General features: G+C 37.5%; 1 protein-coding gene and 1 non-coding gene across 4 annotated transcripts in view; both read left to right on the plus strand.

Moving 5' to 3' along the window:
• The first annotated feature begins 368 nt into the window (after positions 1-368).
• On the plus strand, positions 369-440 carry trnah-gug (transfer RNA histidin (anticodon GUG)). Its single transcript has one exon. It is a non-coding gene; the product is annotated as a tRNA-His (tRNA).
• Positions 441-982: 542 nt separating this feature from the next.
• Positions 983-25,705, plus strand: part of LOC148422538 (FERM domain-containing protein 5-like) — a 65,813-nt gene continuing 41,090 nt past the window's right edge. For all 3 annotated transcript variants that reach the window (XM_088416872.1, XM_088416874.1, XM_088416873.1), the window contains exon 1: positions 983-1,304. In XM_088416872.1, the coding sequence (XP_088272998.1) occupies positions 1,203-1,304 (102 nt within the window). In that variant the 5' untranslated portion in view covers positions 983-1,202. The remainder of the gene's footprint in view (positions 1,305-25,705) is intronic.

Here is a 25,705-nt window from a genome sequence, read left to right on the forward strand (position 1 = left end):
ATAATGTCCCTTGGTCAATATGACCAGAATGTGTGTGCATTTATCCAAAAGTGTCAAAAACTCATTTTAAAAAATGGAAACGCATTATCAAAGTAACAAACGCAATACTCAATGTATACTTTGAGACTACAGTTTTTGTTGTTGTTGTTTTTTTTTTTTGCTTTTCTGGACCAGTCATGACATCCTGGGTTAATTTGACCTGGGGTCATGTGTATTAAGCTAAATGTTTTAGAAATGTATTGTGTGTAAAAATACACAGAACATTTGCATTTCCGAAAAGGGAATAATAACTCATTCCAGGGTGCTGTGACACCAGCTAAATACTATCTAGGCTAACATTACCTCAATTGCCCACTCCTGAGTAGCTCGCCGTGATCGTATAGTGGTTAGTACTCTGCGTTGTGGCCGCAGCAACCCCGGTTCGAATCCGGGTCACGGCAGTTGGGATTTTTTTTCTATGTTGAGTAGTTCAAATCATTTTGTGCTTTCATTTGGGGGTGACGTTATTTAACACTCTTCGATGTTTCTACGTCCTTAATGTTTTTAGAAACAAAAGGGGAAAATGGCTTTTCAAAAAGTCATGACGCAAGTTTACCGACAGAGGGCAGTGTACCACGTAAAACTATCTCGAGTTGACTCGTATATTAAATATTTCAAGGCATTTAAATCGAAATTTCGAACTTAAATTAATCGTGTCGTGCTTTAACAACGAGTCAGCCAAGATATATTTGTGAATAATGAAGTGCAGCCAGGGTAGATTGCACAAAAAAGCTCATTTAATTAGAATGGAAAGTGAGCAGAGAAAAAACATGATCATTTAAGTGGGGGGGAAAGCGCTTCGCCATCGGGTTGGTTCACTTTGACGTCAGATTTCATCTGGGCCCGCCCGCCAGCTCAAGTGGCAACAGTGAATAGTGAATGGAGAGGTGGTGGGTGGGGGGGAAATCCGACATCAGACACCCGCAGCAAAGCGGAGCGTCACTGCGCGTGGATGCAGGCATCCGGGGATCGTTGCTACCTTCTTTCCACACGACGGAGCGTAACAACGCCAACCTGACGGAAGCGCGATGGTGCACATCCCCGCGGCTCGACGCTTTGCCGCGGGGCGTTTAGGGGACCCGGGAGTGTGCTCGTTGTGACGTTCACTTGTACCAGGCTGTTTGTGCTGACTTTATTGTTCCTGGCCGAGACGCGCAGCGAAAATGTTGAGCCGATTCGTGAGTGGCAGCGTCAGGAATCTCGAAAGGGAATACAGCTGCACCGTCCGGCTGCTGGACGACTCGGAATATACGTGCACCATTCAGGTGAGTCACCTGTCGGCCCATTGTGTGTTCGTGGTCGTGCAGTAGGCTTCGCATGCTTTCTCCGATGCTCCGCGGCGAGGCTGACCCCAAGTGTGCTCTCGGTGTTGTCATTTCAGACAACCTAACGCTAATTTGGGGTGATGCATTTACCCCCCGTGACCCACTATTGTCAAAACACATCAGCTACAGGCCAGATTCGCTGTCAGTGCTCGGAGACGGCGCAGAGGGGAAAAAGATCATCTTTGTAGCTTTACAATCTCTTGTCACTGGGATATTGTATTCTCCTGCTTTTGCATCCTTGACACTTGACTTAAACAGGCTGAACCACTTTGAGGGATTGTCTACACCCGACAGTGTTAGTAGGCTTTAAAACAGCAATAATGGTTATTGCCCTTTGCATCCACGAATTCCTTTATGGGCTGCATTAGCGCCGTATATATGCCTTTTCACTTTTACTTTTACACATTTTGTCTGAGTCTAATGATACAATTTATGGGATATGTCAGTGTGGCTTTTGAAAACGGGCTTAACTCATTAACAGTGTTCCCTCGCTACTTCGCGTTTCGGTTATTACGTATTTTTATTTTTAATCCAAACTTTTTTTTTTATTGCAAGTTTACATCGCTGTTTTTTTTGCCATTTTCCTCCCTTTTAGGCCAGACCAGTCAAAAATAGCAATTTTATTTATTTAAAAAAATAAAACATCAACTGCATAGATTTTCATTCCTGACCATTTCTCCTGCAGGTTTACTTTGCTAATTTTCTTGCAAATTTTCTCCCTTTAAGTCAGGCCAGTGAAAATTTTGTGAAATAAAAATCCGCAATATATATATATATATATATATATATATATATATATATATATATATATATATATATATATATATATATATATATATATATATATATATATATATATATATATATATATATATATATATATATATATATATATATATATACACACTAAAAATGGCTATGTAAGTTTAGTATTCCTGTAAGGTTACATTTTGGAAACATGTCTGGCTTATCTGGCCATGGAATTCATCATCATTTAACAGTTCTTGTCCAAAAGTGAGTGTATGGTAGTGTAGCTCGTTGCTTAAAATGGCAGAAATAGACAGACTAAAGGTACCTTTAGTGGCATCCCTTTATGGATTTCTGCTGGTTGGAAATAATTCATCGTATGTTACGGCTGATTCTTACGTAGGCAGGATCTTTAATAATACATACAAGGTATCCCATTTCTATTTCCGGAATAGCATTCTTCTCAATGTGATGAACAGTCAACATAAACTTCAGTAAAACATCTGTAAAGAGGAATAAAAAAGCTGCTGGGAAAATCCCTTTGTAGCTAGCATCCATCCACGACAAGCTTTGATGACGCTACGTTTTTTTTGCGCATTCTTCCCAGCAAGTGGAAAAAAAAAAAACCTGTCACATCAATTACAGAACAATTTCATCCTCTTGGTGAATGTTGCAGTTCAGGATTTAAAAAGGTGTAAAAAGACATCCCTGGAGACTTTGCTGACTTGACATATTAAAGCATCGCCAAGGCAACATTAACCTGCCTTGTAGAACAATGAAACATTCATAAGCCCTTTCTGATTCGTTCTTCTTTGATAACCTTTGTAATCAACAGGCTTGCCTCTTTTTGTCCCGTGAGATTTCAAACAGATACTGTAAGATGGTGACTGGGTGTAGTAAGCAGACCCGTGTTTGTGCGCTGAGAGGCGAGCCAGAGACGGACAGTGAGGCCAGCAGGTGTTCTGTTTGCTCCGCAGTCGCGTGGTCAGGCTGGCTGACGTCAGCTTGGATGAAGCAAAAGCAGAGGGGAGTGAAGCGAAAGAGGAGAAAGCTCTTACTGGGGCTCTTGAGCGCTATCTTCCTGCCAAAGTGGCACTAAGTGAAGGCTTGTGTTCAGAACTCAAGTTTGCCACCTATGTTATCTGAAAAGGTCATTTCCAAGTAAAGGCCTTTTTGCGAGTGTCTTAAGTTTACACATATCCGGGCTTCCTGCAAACAGATGGTAAATGTGTTCGGTTTGCCCTTGAGGTGCCTGTTTTTTTCTCCATCCATCCATCCATCCATCCATCCATCCATCCATCCATCCATCCACTTTCTATAAACACCAATCCTCACAAGGGTCGTTGGGATGCTGGTGCCTAATCCAGATGTCTCTATCAAGTATGACCAACCATTCATACACCAAATCACATCTAAGGACAATTTAGAGTGTCCATTACACCTACTATGCATGTTTTTGGAATGTGGGAGGAAGCCAGAGAGTCTAAAGAGAACACATGCGGGCAAGGGGAGAACATGCAAACTACACAGAGGGAGGCAGAAGCGAAATTGGAATTGAACTCGTAACTCTGAACTGTGAGTCGGGCGTGCTAACCCCTCTTCCACCGTGCTGCCTGTTTTTTTTGTTTTTTTTTCAATTAAAAATGAATGTCTCTAAAAACTCCGCCCAAAGTGGCAATATGCCAAATTCTCAGGGTCCATGTTTGTGTGTAGCAAAAAAGGGAAAAAAAAAAAAACTAGCGATGGATGTAAACCTGCAATAGAAAAAGTTATGGTCATAAATGAAAATCTGCAAAAAACTGAACCTAGAACAAGCAAGAGAACACTGTATTAAATTTATAAAATAAAACATTAGCATTTTGCTGCTCAAAATGGCAAAGTATGTTTAGCATCCCTGTAAAATATTTTCTTAATTGAACTCGGGACTCTGAACTGTGAGACAGACGTGGTAACCGTTCTTGCGCTGTGCCGCCTGTTTTTTGTTTTTTCATAAAAAATTAAGGTCTCCCAAAACTTCGCCCAAAGTGCAGAACTGCCAAATTCTTGGGATCCACGTTTGTGCGTAGCAATCATCCTCACTCTACTCGACGAGTGTCAAACTCCAGTCCTCGAGTGCCGGTGTCCTGCATGTTTTCCAGATATCTCTTCCCACACACCTGATTCAAATGATTAGCTTATTAGCAAACTAAGCAGGAGCTCGTTCTGATCATTTGAATCAGGTGTGCTTGAGAGAAAAACGTCAAAAACATGCAGGACAGGATGCAGGCCTTTGAGGACCAGATTTTGAAACCTGTGCTCTACTCTCTTTCCCATCAAAGACTCAGGCAGAGATGGCAATAATGAGCGTAAGTTTTTTCTCATTGGGCAGAATTTGGTGAAACCACTGCCACCTAGTGGCTTGGCATGCTTGTAAATGAATAAAACCGCACAATGTGGATTCATGTAGAAGCAATTTTGTTTAACAAACAAAGCTAAATGAATGGAATTTTCTTACTCACAAAGAGCCACCTTCTCAAAGGTACTGTAGGACTCAAATTTTGTGGAACTCACCCAAAATTCTCCCTGACTGCCTGTCATTATTTGAACGAAAACTAGATTAGAGAGTGTAAAATAAAAGGCTTAATTAGGTCATGATCCTTCTCCTTTTTAGAAGGTGATCATGTTTCCAGTGCTGCAATTTGATGCTACTTATTATATCATACCGCGACACATTCAAATGCACACTCTGTGATTCGATGCCCCACATTCAGTTATTCCTGCCTTCAATTCACATTCATCTCCACGGCGCAAACTGCTATCACCTTGTAAAGCTAACAATCGCCCACAGAAAATAAAAGCGCACAATGCAGTGCTTGAAGACACCGGCCATGTTATTTCAACAAAGAAGCAGATCTTGTGCAAGAAAATAATTGATGGATGGGCTAAAAGCATCTTCTGATAATTCTACAAGCGCTTTAGTTGCAGCTCTCAACAAGATGCAGGTTGAAGGATGAGCCTGAACACGTCTTTTTTGCCCTTAGGCCTCTTCTGCTGTGATTTTAATGCGGTGCTACAACAGGGAGTCTGCCTGAGACTTTTTGTCACGTCAGAAAAACATGGAAATGACATTTAGATGCCCCTGTGAAAAATGCAGAGATTTTGGTGTTTAGCCGCGTCCGGTATTAACCCCTGCGCGGTAATTTGTCCACGCCTTTGATCATTACATGAAATGTATTTCACATCAAAGGGAAAGGACTGAAAAAAGACACCAGGGAGCTGAAATTTCACCAAGATGGTGACAACATGTCAAAGTTTAAAATGGCGCGACCACTTAGTTATCACACAATCAGGAATGTGCCATCTTGGCTAAAACACTGCCAGAATGATGCGGAAGAAAATGACCCAAAAATGGTCAAAATACCGCAAAAGGGTTAAGCACATTCTGTTTACTGTACTTAATACCAAATTTGCCATTGATTTTTCTTCAAACCTCAATGGGGTTTCACCGTTGGTCTTAAACTGTCTGTGTCTGCATTAGAGCAGTTCCTACTCTATTCTGGAATTAGTGTGGGAAGGTGTTCCACAAAGAAAGTGGGAAAGACGGTCACCACAGACACGGGAGAAAATCTTTGCTTATCCCTGAGGGGATTGGTTGACTTTGCAGAGGCCTTTTTATAGAAAGACTGGGTTTAGTTTAGGAGTCACTCAGAGGGTTGAGGCCACTTTAAATGTTCTGTGCTCCGATTTGAGATGAAGACACGCTGTACCTAAAGATAGGGCAGTTACAACCAAATCTTTTTTTTTTTTAAATCACTTATGCTTTTGCTTATCCCATTAAATAATTGAGTAATCACCCACCCCTTAATTTGTTCAAAATAATCAAATGAGGTTGTGAGTTGAAATGAGTGGATATCACGACTCATTATTTATTTTCTTCTTTACTTTCTTAAGAATTTTTAGACATCAACAAAATGTGCCTATACTAAGCAGTTAGCAATCACGCCTAGCATTAGCATACTACTGATTAGCATTTAAGGTCAACAAACATCTACAATTTAATTTACACATATAGGACACTGTTATATTTACGCAACTAATAGTGTCTTCTTTTTCTTCTTTCTTTTCTTCCTTCTTTCCTTTTTCCTTCTTCACCTTCTATTTCTTCATCTTTTAGTTCTTTTACTTTACTCCTTTTCTTCCTTCTCCTTCTTCTTCTTATACACGGTCAACTGGGAATGTTTCTTGGTTGACTGCCCCCTATGGTCAAAATTGGAACACCTAAAATCGAGTGACTGTAGTTTGTAGAGACAGGTTATACAGCCCTTGTGCATTTTGGGATTTTTTTTTTTTTAATTTATTTTAGGATTCTCCATGCGCTAATACTGTATTATGTTTATGAAAGCCCGCAAACTACTTAATCAGGAAGTATTTTTAAACAAACAAATAACATACATAAATTGCAAACATCTTTTTAGCCTCCTTATTTTGGTGTGCCGTTTTTCATTTTGCAACACTTGAACATTACTTTTTTGTCCCTCTTTTTTATTTTTTAATGATTGCAAACTTTGGACATCTTCTGTTTTTTGGGATGTTTTCTCCATTGCAACTTGGCGTATGCCCGCAAAAAAGGTCAGTGTAGAAAACAATGGGGTAAATATGATTCTTGTTGAGCTTTAAGGTGGATCTTTTTAGTCAACCTATTTTTTAAAGTAGACTAACTCAATTCAATCGACTTTTTGTTTTTCCAACCCTTAAATCAATCGTGTTTTTTTTTGACACCCCGAGTTTTACCTCACTCACTTCTTGCAATATGACGCTTTTATGCTTAAGAAAGCCACTGTTGTATTTTTCGCGGCAATTCTGATTACCGGTAATTTCATATTTAATGAATGGCTGTCTATCGTGTTCCGGCCCACTCTAATCAAGAGTTAATTACAGTTTACATCAAATGAAGCCTGTGATTTCACCATGTTTTTCAAATATGTTTTATTCATGTAAATTACAACCACCTGTATTAAACGCATTCTTAGTATAACTAATATGAAAATGAAACGATTTGTGCAGGATTTCTGCCCTGTCATTAGACAGTGGCACAGTGAGCAACAATAAAGTCTGCTGCCATCTTAGAGACTCTTTTGCTCAAGTAGTGAGGGATTGAAGCTGGTGTGGAGAATTGCTTCACTTTGAAGCCCAGTGCCAACATCTCAACTGTTGCTACGGTGACTCCACAGTAACCCAAACGCAACGTAAGATTGTTCACTGGTTTGCCCTCCGAGAGTGCTGACAAATAGCTTCTGCCTGTTAGGGCTGACAAAAAGTAACACATTTCCAATATACATCAATTACATTGAAAAAAAATATTGTGCAACCTGTTAGCTCCATTTAAACTTTAAAGTGTAAAGTGAAAAGAAGATTACAGATTGTTGTTAAAGCACACTATTGTTAACAGAAAATATGAAAAAAATAAGAGATAAAATTTAAACTTTCGATGGGCAATTGTCCTTATTTCAAGGTTTCTTTGCATGCAATGGCAGCTGATAATACTCTTACACCCATTGACAACCATAAACTACAAATTAGAAAAGTAGAAAATTGCCATTAAATTTCATAAAACTTGAAGCAAAATTGTACAGTGAAATAAGCAGGTCTTCCTTTATCTTGTTCTGTCCTTGTCAAAAATACTGGTATTGTTTACATTTACTACTCAAGAGGAGACTACTGTACTCAGTTTCTTTGAACTATTAATATATCAAGTATTTTGAACCAGATTTTTAAAAAATCACCTCAAAAATTTGATCTCTTTTCAGGAGTAGGACTTAAATCGAAATGTATAATTCGTGTAGAAAATGCTCAAACAAGCATTATATGATTCAGTTACTAGTTTAAACCGCGACATATCAGAAAATAGGCAAAAATGTTGATCATTGATCACCGAGCTGCCCTTGTTACAATGTATTTATGCTAAATATGACACTACATTACTTATTTATATTACTAAATATTATTCTACCTGTTTCCTATACCATGACGCCTACAGCGTGGTAACCTGCTTTGTAAAAGACGTGTTGCTTCAGCTGCTAAACTGTTGCTATGCTTCATGGCACGAAGGAGTAAAAAGTGTGACAGCGGTGAATGTTTCATGAGGCGTAACCTCAGGAGAATGTCATTTGCATTTTGCAGCGCTGCCATTGGCTGAACCTGTGGCACATGGTTGCTTTCAATTAGGGATTACATCACTGTTGCGTCTAGCCCAGCTTGGCCGAGAAGCTCTGACACGCAGCCCACGCCGCTCCTTTTTGTTTTTTGACAGTTTGGTACAGTATGTGGGATCAGCCGCTTGCAGTTGCATGTCTTTTTGATAAACGCAGGGCTTTTGCGGGATGTCAAGTTTGGCCCGTAATCCTTACCGCTGTGTTTGTGTTATCAACATTTCAAGAAAATACATTGGGAATATAAAACTGATTCCAATATATATTTCAGTAAATGCACTTTTGTGTTTTAGTTGTTGTTTATTTAAAACAACTATGTATCCCCCTCTACCTTAATCATAACATAAAATGTAATACTCCACAGTCATATGGCCTAACAATCAGTGTTTTATGATAGGTACATTTTTATTAATAAGGAAAGTTGAACACAAATAGTGCGGCAACACATGGAGACAGATTTTTTAACATTACCGGCATATAGTCTTTATCCTCTGCAACGAATGAATCAAATTACTGCTGAATGGAGAATCAGAAACATTTTTGAATAACAATGAAGGAATTCTATTCTATTCTATTCTATTCTATTCTATTCTATTCTATTCTATTCTATTCTATTCCCACTCAAAGACAGGTTTAGTAGATATAAACGACTCTGCACACTTCGATGCTCACAGCCTGACACAGTCGCCATTCCTACTGATCACTTTTGAACAACTATGCCGACACAACAAATGTGTGTTTTTTTGCTCTGATGTCATAAATCTCGCGGACCACAAATTATAGGGGAGAGTTGTTTATCCGTATTCAAGTAAAAAAACGTGATAAAAAAGAGTTATAAAGGTTATTTGTAATTACTGTATGTGGAAATGTGATATTTGCATTTTTGTGTTAATAAATGTCTTTTTTCTGTCATCAAGAACAGATTACAAACATTGTTGTTGTTTTTTGCGGTGGGCAGCAGAGAAATTAACGACATTACACTTCATTTCTATGTCGGAATTCAGAACTATTTTGAGTTGTGAGCGTCATCCAAAACATATTAAATTTCCATCTCAAGGCACCTCCGTAAAATGGCGTAATGCAAAAGTCAATATTCCGTAATATGTCCCCTTGAAGGCATTCTGGCTTCTCTCTATTGTGTTCAGCTCCATTGTAGCCAGAATAAGTGGTCCTCTCCTATTCCCTAATGCCTCTTTTAGAAGAACAGGGCCGCAGCCTGTCAGTCTGCAGAGTCCCCTATTGTGTTGTGTTGTCTGGAACAAAAATGGGCCTAGGTTTTTGTTTCGCCCGCAAGCCTGAATATTAAGCCTCCCAAACAAAGTGGGGTTTCTCCAGTAGCCATTTTGCTAATGAGGGTCTTGATCTTATCCTCTCTTGGGCCATGACCAGTAAAAAACATAGCACAGATGTCAGCAGATGCAGTGCAGTTTCGATTATTTTAATAATTTTGTCAAAGGGAAACGTATTTCCTGATTGTGAACTTTGGAGCCTGCCGTCATGATTTTTAGCTATTTGGTGAAGCTAGGGCAAATGTCAACATTGACTTGAGGAAGTTTTAGGTCTATGTTGGTATTGCTGTACACTAGGGCTGGGTGATATGACCTAAAAATAAAATCTTATTTTATGTTATCGGTCATTACAGTTGTAATCATTTTGAATCAATTTAATAAACCCAACAAACCTTTAAATTTATATAAAAAAAGTTTTTGAATTGTGTGCAAAATGTTCAGACTACACGATTGTAGTATACCGATTTACCCTTGTGCAGTATTTTGACCAATTTTGGGTCATTTTCTTCCACATCATGCTTGCAGTGTAATTTGCCAAGGTAGTGTGATAATAGCTATGTTAAACTTTGATATTTTGTCACCATGGGTGAAATTTCAGCTCCCGAATGTCCTCCTCCAACGCTTTTCCTTTTGATGTGAAATGCCTTGGAAAGATCAAAGGATTAGACAAAAGGGTTAAAATTATTTTTAAAGTTAACTTTCATTAGCTTGTGCAAAACTTGCTTAAATGGCACAATTAAACCGTTAATAATTATTGCAAAACTATTGCGCAAAACCTCAAATTTACGATTTGGCTAGTTTTAGAATGGTCATTTTTTTAATGCCCAGCCCTGCAGTAAACTGCAAAAAACGACAGTCTATATTGAGGCTTTTTTCCTCCCAAAAAACAACAAGCTTTTTTTTCGTAAAATGACGACAGTCTATAAGGCTTTTTTTTTTTTTTCACAAATAACAAACAGTCTATAGTAAGGGTTTTTTTTTTACACAAAAGACAATGAGGCTTTTTTTTCGCAAAAAAAACAAAAAAACAAAAACAAAACCAACAGTTAGGTTTTTTTTTTTTTCAGGAAAAAAAACGCTAATCTATAGTTATGTTTTTTTTTCCCACAAGAAACGAAAGTTTATAGTAGGGTTTTTTTTTTTTTTTTTTTTCAAAAAACGACTAACTTTTTTTTGGTTAAAAAAAGCCGACAATCTAACTCAAAGCTTCAATTCCAACAAAATATGTCTTTTTTTCTTTCATTTTTCACAATTTTTAATAGAATTTGTCCTGAATCTTTATTTTGCTAGCAAATGCTGCCCTGAGGGATTTGTGACATAGTGGCGGTCCTTGTGGATTTAGCTCAGCTTCCCACAACTGATGTCTCAAACTAGTTGAAATGGAATCAACAGCTGCGATCTTGTTCTTGTTTTCATCCAGAAATGAGGTACTAAATTCAACTTTAATGTAAGCTTCATTTGTTCCCAAAAGGAGGCGTCACCAACAAGGGTGTATTTTTAACCCCCTCCCAGCTCCCGCCCCCTCTTTTGTCCTCCTGTTATTTCATCCTGTCATCCCGACCTCATCTGCGCAACGGGTTACCTCCATCAGACTCAGCCTGTATCATCCTGTGGTTCTGCCTCACTGCGGGGTGTTTGCGGCTAATGATTCTCGCCCCTCCTTCTTGCTGCCCTCTTTTCTTTCATCTATAACCCGTTGTCTCCTCTGTATGCTCTGTGGGCTCTTTGCGCCTTTTCTAGTTTTCAAGTATGGCCTCTCCATGTTCACAGACACTGAAGAGTTTGTGTAGCTTCCTTCTATAATCAGTTGCTTAGACTTGGACAAATACTGATAGAAAGTAAATTTGACAGTGCTAGCCCTTTATAAATGAAACTTGATTGCCATCTGTGTTGGCTACCTTCCCAGAGAACATCCTTTCATGATCCAATTTTATAAGCAGTTATCATAGACCACTGTCAAGATACACAACTGTAAACGTTCATCTTATCTCTTTCAGTGCCATGGATGAGAATTTTCGTCTTTTAAAATAGGAATAAAAATGATCAATAATAACATGCGTTTTTTTATGGAGGGTAGCTGACCCCCTTGACTAGTGCTTGTCTAATATTAAGCCACTTGAGCACTGTAGTGATAACTGTGACCATTGGATGGCAGTGTTTCCACACTTACCACACAGCTCTTACCAACATCAATTCTAACTGAAGAATGGAAGTCAATCTTTCATATGGCAGCACCCATATTGACGTAAACATAGCACACTTGAAAGATGAGTCTAAATGCGAAATATACCGGCCCTCTAGAGGTTTTCTTTTCTGATAACTCTCGCCACTAAAAGAGTAAACATGGCCACTTAGTTAGCACTACCAGTGGTGTACCATTTTTTGGCTAAAACACCGTGAGAGTTACGTAGATGAAAATAACCCAAAAATGCTCAAAATACTGCACAAGTGTTAAATAAGAACTGTAAAAATGAATTAAAGTTCATTCGCACCTATAACACAATGTCTAGTATTTAACCAATTTTTTTTCACCCAAGTACCAAATGAAATTAGTGCTCATATACAAAACTCTCAATTGCATCAATATCAGATCCATTCTAGTCGATGCTCCCTTCTATGAACTTAACCAGCAGAGTGTTTACTCCTCTTTTATGTGGCGTTAATCAGTACAATTTGGCACATTTTCAGCATTGTATTCCGAGCGGATTACAGTACAGAGGTCATTTAGAGAAAATAAAAAGCCCTTTCACACTCCCGCAGAGGAGATGTGCTAGTACAATACACAATCCTCTTACCTTGCTTGCACCCGAGTGCCTGTAAAAAAGAAACACACTGAGAATAGAAGTACAGTAGTGTTAATTCTCATTGGAGTTCACCCGTGCGCTTCTTCCTCGTCGTTTTATCTCGTAGTCAAAAGATGCCGTTTCACTCAGGTGTTCTGAGGCTTAATGGGAGGATTGCGGAAAGGCTGACTTGTGGGGATCATTATTTTTATGTGCGCGTGTTGACGTGCTATCGGAGCCATCAGTCAACCCTTTGTTCCAATCTGCAATCAAATGAACGTGTGCCTTGGCGCTTTTTTGTTGCATGTGTTTCCAGGCTTGCAGAACATTGGCAGCCAGTCATGCATTCAGGCTTTCTCCTTTTTTCTTTTGTGCATGCGTGTGTTTGTCTGCGTCGGAAGAAATGAGGAGCAAATAGAGGGAAGCGTGGGTAAACAAACCAAGGTCGCCAGCCACCACATAAAAATAAAATCTTGACCTTATTCGGTCTTTTTCAGAGGATTGCTTTTTTTAATCAGTTTTAAGAGAAAAAATACATCCAACAAATATTTGTTTTTAGGTTTGATTTATTTAAAAATATTCAGTGGAAGTATTCAGTTTAAACAAAGTTAACATTCATAGCGTGTGTATAACTCTCTTTAAGTGATAGTCGATTTATTTCCGTATTTTATACTATATTACGTACAATGAATATCTTTGAAAACATTTTTCTACTTGCTGTTGACTGAAAATGACGTCACCTGCGGTCAAGGCTCAGCTCCCAGCCAATCATGACTCATCTATTGGTCATGTGACATTCAGAAGCTGAACCGTGATTGACTGGTTGTTCTTCAGCATTTAATGTCATTTCCAATCAACAGCAAGTGAAAAAAACGTTTTGAAAAGCAAACCATTAGTTGTAAGTGAAAAATAATTTTGTTATTAACTCATTCAATCCCAAAGATACCATTTTACATTTTTAACCTTCTCCAGGCTGGTGTTGCATGTTTGCAACAATAAAATGAAAATTCCACATTTATATTTTATGAGCCATTTTTTACTCATTACAAAAAAAAATAATACCGGTACTTAAAAATAACTTAATTTGAGCCTGAGCCCAGGACTTATATATATATATATATATATATATATATATATATATATATATATATATATATATATATATATATATATATATATATATACTGTATATATAAACATTTTGCGCCCCCCCCACTTCCCATGCCTACCATAAATAAGATTACTATCCATCAAAATTGTATATATACCTAAAACTGTATCCTTTTTATCACTGACACAAGGAAAAAGCAATAAAAAGTAACTTTAAACATCTTTTTTTATGAGCGTTGCCTGCACGCATGGCTGCCATTACACTTTGTTCCATAATGTCTGTATATGCACCAGGGAACTATTTTTGCATTTATCAGCGAGAAGGTACTCAAGGAAGCGTAGCATGTATGTAAACGCTGAACAAGTAAGTGCGTTGGTGTTTCCAGGCCAAACGTCGTCATGGGTTTCGAGTTCAACAGCTGTGCATATTATTATCAATGTTCATGCGCATGCCTCCCCGGAGCGTCTTCAATACAACCTGCTTTGCGTTATCTAACGAGAGAGAAGCTGTTGTTTTATATCCATAATGATTCCATCTTCCGAGAAGCAGAAATAAAGGCTCGACTTTTTTTTTTTTTTTTTTCTGCTATCTGGACATATAATTGTGCTTTTTTTGTTTCGTTTTCATTTATTGGTTTCATTTTGTGTGTAGCCTGCCCATGCCAATGCAAATTCAAAGATATTGCCCACTGACCTCGGGTAATGAGATTGGCTTTTGTTTTGGTTGAGCACACACTCACAAACACACACACAGAGGTGCACCATATGGCGGTGGGATTGCAATCCAGAGGGGATTGTTTTAAGCAGTGATGTCGATGATGCCTTCTCACTAAATTGTGTTTAGTGAGCTGGCCCCCTTTTTTGCTGTGGGCTACGAGACAGGTGCCGCTGTATTTTATTGTGTGTAGAGCCTTCACTAAATCATTCGGATGGGACGAGTGATTTTTTTTTTTTTTTTTGCTTGCTCCTGGCTACCAACACAGTAATAAAGGAGGATGCCATTCATATGTTTTGTCATAGTAAAAATGTTGCAAAGCTATAATGATGAATCAAAAATGAATCAATTATCATAACCATTAATTCATCATTTTGAGGCTGAATTGAACTCATTTAATCCCAGGTACTTTTTCAGAAAGTTTCAAGCGCTCGGCTGATTTGTTATCCTTTGATGACTAAACCTATTTTTAATCTTCGTCATTCTTCAAGGCCTGCAAAGCAAATAATCACGCTAGAAGTGTAGTCCTAAACACCTCTGCCTACTTGCTGCCTCCAGCACAATACAGCTCATGAATCATGAAGACATTGGCTGGCTACTATTAGCTAATCTGGAGGTGCCAGCCCTCTCGTTTATAAACAAACGCGTGGATGTGTTGTGCTATTTCAAGCGGACTATAATTTTACGTAGGACTCTTAGGTTTTTTTTTTTTTTATACCTGGTCATCCGTGCTTGTATTAATTTTCCAGGTAATTAAACATTTATTAATTTATTTATTTGATCTCTTTTACATATATATATATATATATATATATATATATATATATATATATATATATATATATATATATATATATATATATATATATATAATTCCCTTTTTTTTAAAAAATAAAATGGAGTGCTGGTTTGGTCCTCAACATATAAAAAAAAAAGGCAAAAATGTTCTGTTTTTCAAAGTTAAAGCAAGTGTTGTGTCCCTATTTTAATATTCCATTAAGAAGCTGCAAATCTTTGCATTTGGGAAAATAAATATCGAAATACCATAATAATATTCAAATAATAATAATTGAATATTTTTCAATTAATCTTTCTTCAACAATTTTCTCTGTCCATCCACAAGTGACGATGTAGTGAAGCGAACCGATTGTCTTGAAAACACACCAGCATTTTTAAGCGAAATATTGTGAGGAACGTTCTCTGTTATTTCGCTCTAATTATATCTTTGCCTCAACCAGTCTGTTTCTAAATCCTGCAAGTTGATGCATAATAAATGAGTGACTAGATGAATTATGTAGCCGTGAGTGAATGTTGTGTCTATTGGAGAATCGGACTGCAATTCCACTACATTCATAAATTTAAAAACAGAATACAGAACGGAATTTGTGACGCTTTGATATTTTTACCTATTTCTCAGCAGTTATTCCTCCAAGATATAATGTGCGCTAAAACTGACAGAGCTTTGGCCTTCCTGAATGATAATAACTACTCAGCTGTCAGGTCCGGTTTGCCCCTTGAGAAGCTGGCCGGAGTTGTCAGTCAATACTGCGGCGAGCACTTCATTCAGTGCAAACAGAACCTTGATTTGATTTGCACCAACTCGCTTGCCTCCGAGTCAGAGCACAAAAGAAGACAGAGCACCGCAGGAGGTGCTCCAAGCATGTGTTAAACCAGCATTTACAGATTTTTTTTTTTTAAAGGGGTAGTCTTGTTTATGACAGCCAGTGAACTTGTGAAATGCTTCGCAGTTCTGAGGGGTGACAATAAATGATCTGTGCAATACGCAGGTTGAAAAAAAAGAATCAGCAGATTGGAAAAGTCATGAGTCGTGAATTGTGAATAGGTAAGGGAATTTTATCCGATCAAAAACACTCTTGTGTAAAGAGGCTCTTTCTTTAGCTGCATTTTACTAGCACACAACCATACTACTTCACTGAAATAACCCTTGAGCAGTATTTTGATCATTATTGAGCAATTTTCTTCCACATCATTCCCGTAGTATTTTAGCGGTTGTGCCATGTTGACATGTTGTCACCATCTGGGTGAAATTTCAGCTCCCTGGTGTCTTCTTTTAATGCTCTCTCTGTGATGTAAAATGACTCTGATGTGAAGTTATACAGTCTGATGCAGGTTCCATGTTAAAGAGAGTCAATCAAGTAAGATGAATGCATGGGGAGCTGCACAAATGACAGACAGAAGGAAGCGGAAGCCAATTGTAAGTGGCTGTGTAAATCACGGAGGTTTTGCCACTCTGAGCTGTGGGTGTTCAAGGTCATTTGTTAAGGAATTGGCTCTGAGTCACTGTGATTTGAGGCACTGAGAGAAAGAAAGCAACTGACAGTGCGCTATTATTTCAGCAACGTGTCAACAGTGGGACAGGCAGCTGGCTTCGTCTTCAAAAGGTCACAGAAAGGTCTTTTCAATTGTAATTTCCTTTTCTATTTATCTATCTATCTATCTGTCTATCTGTCTATCTATCTGTCTATCTGTCTATCTATCTATCTATCTATCTATCTATCTATCTATCTATCTATCTATCTATCTATCTATCTATCTATCTATCTATCTATCTATCTATCTATCTATCTATCTATCTATCTATCTATCCACCCTCACACATGTAAGTATCATGGCAACAGGGAAAAAACAGCCGCCTTTCGCTAATGCAGTGGTTCTAAAATGGGGGTACGGGTAGGAACTCAAGGGGGTACTCCAGATTTTAAATAAAACAAACAATCATGCAAAAATCCTTTCGAAATAATATTTGACGTAAATAAATGTTTCAGGGAAATGTAAGTTCAGAAAACACATTTTATGTTCAATGGGTTATTCAATTTTATTATTTTAAAAAGCCACATTTCTTCCCCATACGAGAATGGTTCGAACCAACTTGTCATGTGCCACCTCTCGTTACCTGTCATCTTAATAATTTACGTATTTTTATGAACAGATCTCTCCCATGATCCCAAAAGAGGACGCCTTAAGTTGAATGTTTTTCTGCTGAGAAATATTTATTTATAATGATTTATTTTTTTAGAACAAATCTGACACTATGTTGATTGATTATAATGATTTATTTTTTTAGAACAGATCTGACACTTTATGTTGATTGTTTTTGTGGACAAATATATAATGATAATTAACTCAATGATTTGTTTTTGTGAACAGATCTGTACTTCAACCCCAAAAGAGGACACTTTTTGTTCAATATTTTTCTGTGGACAAATATACTGTACATTTATACTTATTTCTTTTTGTGAACAGGTCTGACACTTTATTCAAATTTTCACAGAGATTTATTGTCACATGTATAGCACGAAACCACACAGTGAAATTCTTACTCTGTCCGCCTCCCGAGCAGACCACATTCTAAATCGAACAAATAATAATTAAATATTAGGAAAAAGAACAGTCCTGAAGTTGCAGTGGTTGAAGTCCCCCGCTGTGATGAACACAGCGTTTGTATTGATTATTATTTGTGAACAAATATATAATAATTAACATTTCTTTTTGATGACAGATCTCTTGTATCATCAAATTGAGGACCCTTTGTGTTGATTTTTTTTTTTCTTTTTTGTGGACCAGCACAAATGAAGTTTGAAAGGTTTTAAAGTTTAATAAATTAGACTCTGATGGCATGTTTTAATCTTTTTTTAAACCCGAAAGTGGTTTGCACTGGTTAAGAAGTACTTGGGTGAAAAAATATTTTACAGGGGGAACTTCACCAAAAAAAGGCTGAGGACCATCGCGCTAATGGATCAAATTTACCGGTATATCCATCTAACCTGTGCAAAAACTGGTTTGGCACAGCTAAGACATCTTTTCTCCAACTTGACATTTCCTAGATCAAACATCAACCTGCATTTGATATGTCATGTTTAGATCATAACCCACTCCCGAGGTTTATTTTGCTGACCCTGTTCTGACACCCAGTAGTGGATTATTTCTCCCAATCAAGATGTTTTATGTAACCGACTGAGAGGATTATAGAGGGGGGAAAAAAATATTCCACTTTTAGAATTTAGCCCCGTGCAGCATAAAGATGTGGCCTTGCTGTCTGTCATATGGGTGTGGGGGGAATAATCCTTCCAGTGTGAAACGTGCTTTAATGTTTCTGAGCCACTGGTGACCATTTAAATTTGCAGTGAAAAAAAATAAATGTATAAAATAAGACCAACAGCCAACCGGCATTTTTTTTTTTTTTTTGATCACAAGTGAAAAGAGTAGAGTCTTACATCCTGTCGTTTTCTTGTGACCTGGTTGAGAGCTAAGAAAAAAAATGTCATTTCCACATCATTGGCGTTACAGGGAATCTGTATTCTACTATCCATGGCAACCGCTCCTTTCGTCATCACTTGGCAGGTGTGCCCTGTAGCCGAAACACGAAATTATAGTCATCTGCCGCTCACCTCAAACCATTATAAGTAATCAGAACCTAGCAGGAAATATGTTGTGTAGATTGAATTTACCTCCCTGCTGTTTTTATGAATGCACTCCACATCCTGAATGCAAGTAAAAGAAATAACAGCGAGTGGCAATGCTCCAATGAGCAGCCCAGCTTGCAAGATGAGAATTTGCTTATTGTGGTACAGTAATTAGTGCCTGAAGGCTGCAGCATTAGCACATTGTGCTAATCCAACTCCTCTATTCCAGCAGGCTCTGAGCGAGGAGAGTAGGACACAGTCCCAGTGGAGCAGATGGATGACGTGAACCAAGGGGGGGGGCTGAAAGGGGCCCCCTGTCATTAAAAAAAAAGCAGATTACACGCTAGTAATGAGATCATTATTTTTGGTGACTGGTTTTACAGTTTTACCGCAGAGTTTAGTCCTAAATGGGTTTTATCTGGTGGCTCCCAAGCAAGTTTCTGACCTTGACATTTTGGTGACATTGCACAAAATTTTCACGCGACTATGCAAGTGCAGGCCACCCAACTTTACTTTGAAACAATAAATACTTGATTTTAAAGCATAAACGAAAAGGTTGATCAGCACAGGCAAAATTTGTGTCTAAAAAATTCTAATAATAGAAAGTAATACATTATGAGTAGTTACAGCATTAAACATTACATTATAAAAAAAAAATCAACTCCCTTTCCACGTTTCACCAAAAATCTATTTAATTAATTTAATAAAATGTGGGATCCCTCGATTACTAGATTGAGATATCCATACTGTAATCTGTTTGAAATAGGTTCAATGATGCCCTAATTTAGTTTTCTTTTGTTCTTTAAGATATAAAAATGTTTTATATCATGCTACTTTAGCCCAGCTATTGTTACGAACAGAATTTACGAAAGTCAAGGCACGTCTGCCCCTTCATCACCCAACAAGGATTACAGCGATATGGCAAGAATATATTAATTAGAGAAAGTCTCTTCTGGTGGGATTAAACCAGATTTAGTTCCTGTGTTGACGAAAACAACTCAGCTGTTTCCTGCTGAATCTCCTTATCCTTGCGGATACATTGCAATGAGCATTGTAGGGGGGCCGATACGTTGACCCAAGGTGTCATTCGCTAGGGTGTTAAGATTACAGTAAATTAAATGCTCAAAAAATCAAAATGCTGAATTTTGATTGACAAAAAAAAAAAAAAATGAGGCATTGACTACCATTGACGGTAGATTTGGCACGAACCGAGTTAGTGTTGATGCCAAATTCTAAATGATTTTTGCTTGAAATTATTGTTAGGAGGGATGGGAAAGGGTAGATGGTGACGGCTCGCAGCTTTGGATGACATCAGCGCTTCCCAACCCGCATGACCGGTTAGATGTCGGAAAGGCTAAAAGCGAAAGAAGACCCGCAGCAAAAGACGGCGCCTCCCACGCCAGCCCGCTTTCCCAGATCCAGCAAAGCACATGGCGCCCTCCGCTTCCACGCCATGCCACTCTGACTCTCCCCTGGGGCAAACAAAGACCCCTTTCAGGCCCGTCCCCCTGTGATCATGCCGAGCCCTAGCAATCTGTTCCTCTTGGCCGCTCGCTGTGAAGTGACCCGGCCTGTTTTCTTGCCACGGCGTTGTTGCTCCATGCGATGCCCAAGCGGCCAGCTTTTTGAACTTTGTGACAGGTGACGATGCCCGTCTTGAAAAGAGAGGGGAGGCTGATGAGAACCAAAGTGTTGTTCGCTTTGATTTAGGCTGTTGATGCACGCCAAGTGGCCTTTTATGGAACAAGCAGGATTGAAAGTCCATAGATGGACATTTTTATGAGCCGATATATCAAAGTTTCACCATACTACAAGCACTGAAAATTGCCATTTTTCATCATGATTTAAATGTTAATATACTGAATGTACAGTATGGCAACAATGCACAGAAATATATATTTTTTTATAGAACGAATACAAAAAAAATACATTGCTGCGTATAAACTGCTGAAAAGTGTCTTTTGTTCAGTGGGACATTCAGACATAACCTAATTTAACAGACTATATCATATGGTCATACATTTTTAAAATAAGGTCATGATGAAATGAAATGCATTTCATAATGGTTATTTTATTATCATACTTTTTAAATTCACTTTTTTAACCCTCCAAGATTTTTTTAAAATTGCTACAAATTTATGGACACCTAAAATGTCTTTTTCTCTAATGATTTCCTTTCCCTGCATATTTTTTAAGTCAATATAATTTTAATAAATAACAGAGATCAAATGGCCATTAATTTGTAAAAAAAAATAAATAGGACTCATTTATTTTTTATTTGAACATGGCATACTTTTTAAGATAAATTAAAATATTATTATTAATAATTATTATTAATAATAATAATATATCAATTAAAATTTGGACAGTTTTGGACTTCCGTAGTATAGTGCACTTCATCGTGGAAAATTAAAGCAAATGCTATTTAAAAAATAATGGAATTATTAAAATAGTTATTATAAAAATAGTCATTATAAAATATATTCCATTCATCCATTTCTTAGCTGCTTAACTTTGGCCTTATTGATGTTTTATGTTATTTCAAAAAGGTATTTATTTCAAAATGCTGCTTTAATTTTTTTCTTAAGATAGATCCCAGGGGGAACAAATACAATTAAAACATTATTGTCCCCTAGAAGCATAAAACTGTGAAAGAAGATTTATAAAACAGTACAGTATAGTCTTTTTCTCATACATTGCAACCCGATTCATCGTGGGGAAAATAATTTATTCTGCTAAAAAATCTTGAATCTATGTTTTCTGCAACCTTAATGACATAAAAAAGAAAATGGAAACTGAGCTAACATTTTTTTCAACTGCTTTTACCCTTAAATAATGCTTTCTTCATTCCGCTGCCCCGACTACATTTTGTGATGGACGAAGCTGTTTGGATCAGCACTCCCCTGCGTTCCCATCAGCCCTGTGGGGGCGATGTCCAATCTTTGCTCGGTCGGTGAGCAAACTTCCATTTCATTTTACCTGCGGCGCCGATCCACTGGCCTCATTCAGTCATTGCTCGACAGTCATGGTAGTCAAGAAGTCAAAAAAGTCTCTGCTACCTCAAGACACTAGAACTTAGCGGTTAAATATCGCTTGTATGTAAGATTACCATGCCTCTATAATCGCGCTACATATTCAAAAGAGAGTTTTTACATTTTTTTTACCGTTACTACCAATTATTGTGCGATTACTCAGCTACGTTTTCTGAAACGGGCAGATAACAAAAGTTTGATTGGAGCCGGTTTAATTTTGCATCTGATGGATGGGCACAGCCATTCCTTGTAATGAGATTTTCATTTCAGTAATATATTATTTGTGGCCCCACTAATTGGAATTACTGTTAGTCAAAAAAAAAATTCACTTGCTTTTATTCAGCGCCTGAGCCTGAGCAACTGTGTTGTCATTTTCAGGGCCCTGCAAGAAGCAAAATGGCTTCCCCTGAGATGAATAAAAACAAGTGGATTTTGCTGCTTAATTCCCAATTCCACAAAGATAATATTAATCATAATTCCGTGTTTGGACTAGTGCGTCTTCAAAGAACTTATCTAAAGAAAACCTTTGGGCTGACTTCCCCTTTAACTCATTTTGTAACAACAGTTTTAGATCCTTCTTTAGTCTAACACATATCCGTACTTATATACGATTTTAATTTCTGGACCCCAAAAAAAAACAAAAACTACAAATATGTCTGTAATGTATTTGTTTAATATAGCAAGAATTTTCTTTCTGGAGACCACGGAATAAGGTGCCAGTAAATACTTGCATTTTTGTCCATTTCAGATTCATCCACTGTCGATATAAAATCAATAAGGTTATTTACTGTCTTTGACCACCCTCCATACAATTCATTAGCCAAGCATCTGTGAATGTTTCAGCCAATAAACAGGGAACCTCAGAATCTATTACAATGTTAATTTACATACCACGGAACATCGATGCAGAGCTAAAGCATTCTCAAGCTGCGAAGTCAATTTTGTACACATTTATGATACTGTGACAGAATCTCATTTTAGGCTGATCACAGAGTTGATTGCAAATATGCAAAAAAATATTTTCTTAACACTGCGACAAAAAGCTGAGTGGTACAGTTTGATTTCACAAGCCAAAAGTTGTAAACCAGCTCGCTATTTAATAAAAGCAAAATATCCTGAATGGACATACTCTAGCTATAACAATACACTGTTGTTTTAGTGCCTCAGATTTACTGTGAAAAAATGTCACCAAGGAACTTATAAATGTTCTCTACATTTCACTGAGGGACCAACATCAGAAAAATCCACTGTTTGTACAAGTATATTTATAATCTGCTTTCCCAGCAGAAAAATGCCAACCACTACCTAGCATGGGTGTCGGGTTTAATATTTTTAAGTTCAATGATACAGGTCAAGGCAAGTTTTATTTTTGAAGCACATTTAAAAAGACTATTTTTTAAGACCTTGCTATTTTTCATGGGTAAGAAGTGCAGGGATGGTAAAGCAACAAAAGTTGTTTTCTAATAGAAATCGTTGTTTGCTAGCTGAAAGAAATGCAGGCGTGAGTTCTAGTTAGGCTACACAATAGACCGGGTGAAAGAAAATGGACTCAGAACATAGATTAACAGCCCCAAAGAAGGCTTTAAGTTTTCAAATGAAAATTCTGAATTCAAAGTGTATTATTTTAGTTTTTGTGAAAATTAGTGCCGCAAGATTTGCTAGCCTGATCGCACCGGAGTTAAAGCTTTCTTGTCAGCTAACGTTTAATCTGTTTCATTTGTCGCCTTTGAATTTTTTCTCCAAAAGCGCATACCTCGTTCATATCAATGAGGAAATGCGACGCTATTTGAGAGATGATTATCACATGCAATGATTACATTGAAACTTCAGCATTTTTAACGTTCACCTTGCTTCGCTAGTGAAATTTTGGGCCCTATACTGTAAAATGGTGTCAATCAGTCGTTCCGCTATTTGAAGCGTGGCACACTTAAGTCAGTAGCTTATGTAAGCTGTGTGGGAGACCGCCGATGATGAATTTGAGCCACCATTAGCTCACAAGGGCCAAGTGCTATCTTTACATTGTGCCGTCATACTCTGCAAGAAGTCTCCTTCCCATTCAAAGGGCCGCTGAAAAGTAGGAAAGGCTTTGTATGGAGTGCTGCTCATGGTTACCACTGTTGCTATGAGACTGTCAGAAATGCCTTTGAAGAACAGGTCCGTTTGGATGAAATGTAAATGTTCTTAACACGGTACACCAAGATATTATTAAGCCGTTGTTGTGCTTCAAAAATGCATTTGTGATCTGTACCCAACATGCTTTCCAATGCAAAAGCGGTTGCTACTGTACAGTATGCACCATTGCATTTATATTCTTGAGGCATTTTACCGCTAAGCAGCTTATAAAGAATAATATTTTTCAGAGTGTGTGAGTATATCCCAATGAAAAGGCCATGTTTGTAGTTTGGAGTGCTTCAGGGTTACACACAAATGTACACACAGAAAAATGTACATTAAAAATGGCAAAAGTGCAATAGTTTAAGTAGATATTGCTGCAGGGCTTTTCCTACAGTGTATTTTTTTTTTTATTCCACAGACTTAAACAAACATGTATCTCGGTTTAAAAAAAGAAAAAAAAAGTCCAATCCATTAAATGTAAACATGCTGGACACTAATACCTTGACAGTTACCATATATGTTTAATCTGTTTTGTGATCACATTCATAATTTAATCTACTTGTGAAATAATTGTCCTACCTTTAAGATGAATTGGAATGACATTACAATGTTCCACACCCCTGAAAATCGCCGCATCTTTTTGAAAAATGAAATAATTATATAATCAAATGAAATCTTCACTTTTTATAATCAGATGATTAAATAATTCATTTAAAATTTTCTAAATCCTCATAATTTCAGTTTCTTAACAGAAAATATTCTCACATTTTTTGTAGTCCCCCAGGAAAGCAGAATCAATATTATCGTGTTTTGGGCGAGGGAGTTTAAACGACATTCTGTATTATAAATTGATTTGCAAAATGAAAAAAATATATCTTTTGGAATCTCAGTAACGCCTTAAGAACATTTGCAACCTCAAACGAACTTTGACAAATCCCTGACATGAATGCACGTTTGTTATGTTCTTCGACTCTCGTTAATTTTAGCGTCTCTACTTTAAACCACATGTCCAAAATTTTCGTTCGACTTGAAAAACTATGAATATTCAAGAGTTTTATTGTCATATACATATTAATAGTACACAATGAAATTCTTATTCTGTTCACTTCCCCGAGCAGACTACATTCGCTACTATGGTCAATTCTCGCTTATGTTAGCATCTTAGTGGGACAGGAGGTTTGAGGCACACATTCAAAATTTCCTTGCGACACGAACAATAATGATTTTTCTGAATCTTATGAATGACCTAAGAACAACTGCCCACTTGTGAACCCTGACGAATCCCTGACCTGAACGCGCATTGGCTATTTTCGTCAACTCTCGCTAATGTTAGCATCTCAGCTGAATGGGGCCTTTAAATCACATTTAAAATTTCCTTAAAACTTGAAAAACAATTAAGACTATTTCAGAACAATAAAGATGGTTTCAGAATGTTCTGAGAACATCATAAGAACAAATGTGACATTGAACAAAACCTGACAAGATCAAAAGAGCCGCTACACTCGCTAAAGTTTGACCTTCAGTGGGATCGCCGCTTGTATTGGTCCATTTATTTATTTTTTTAATTTGAAGTCACAATTTTTTAATCGTAGCATTGTGTCAAATTGAGTTTCGATGAATGGCTAGTTACGTTGGAAGAAATGACATCAACTACTCCGATTGACAATAATCACGTGACATTAAATCTCTTTGAATCTTTGATTAGACCCTAAAAATGAAAAATAACTCCTTTAGGGAAGCATTAATCTCCTCAACCCAACCCTGTCATTGAAACAGGAGTAAAAAACATTCTAATTTCGTAATCAAGACTCACAAACGGCAATACGCCGGTTGTCTACCGCACCTTAACTGTGTGGGTTGAGTTACGCATATTCACAGTTCCACACAATGGAAACGCTAACCTATATTCCACCCAGGCATCATTTTCCACCCTGGCCC

The sequence above is a fragment of the Hippichthys cyanospilos genome, chromosome 6 (genome assembly GCF_059441005.1).
Source record: "Hippichthys cyanospilos isolate Australia breed blue-spotted pipefish chromosome 6, RoL_Hcya_1.0, whole genome shotgun sequence".
NCBI lineage: Eukaryota > Metazoa > Chordata > Actinopteri > Syngnathiformes > Syngnathidae > Hippichthys > Hippichthys cyanospilos.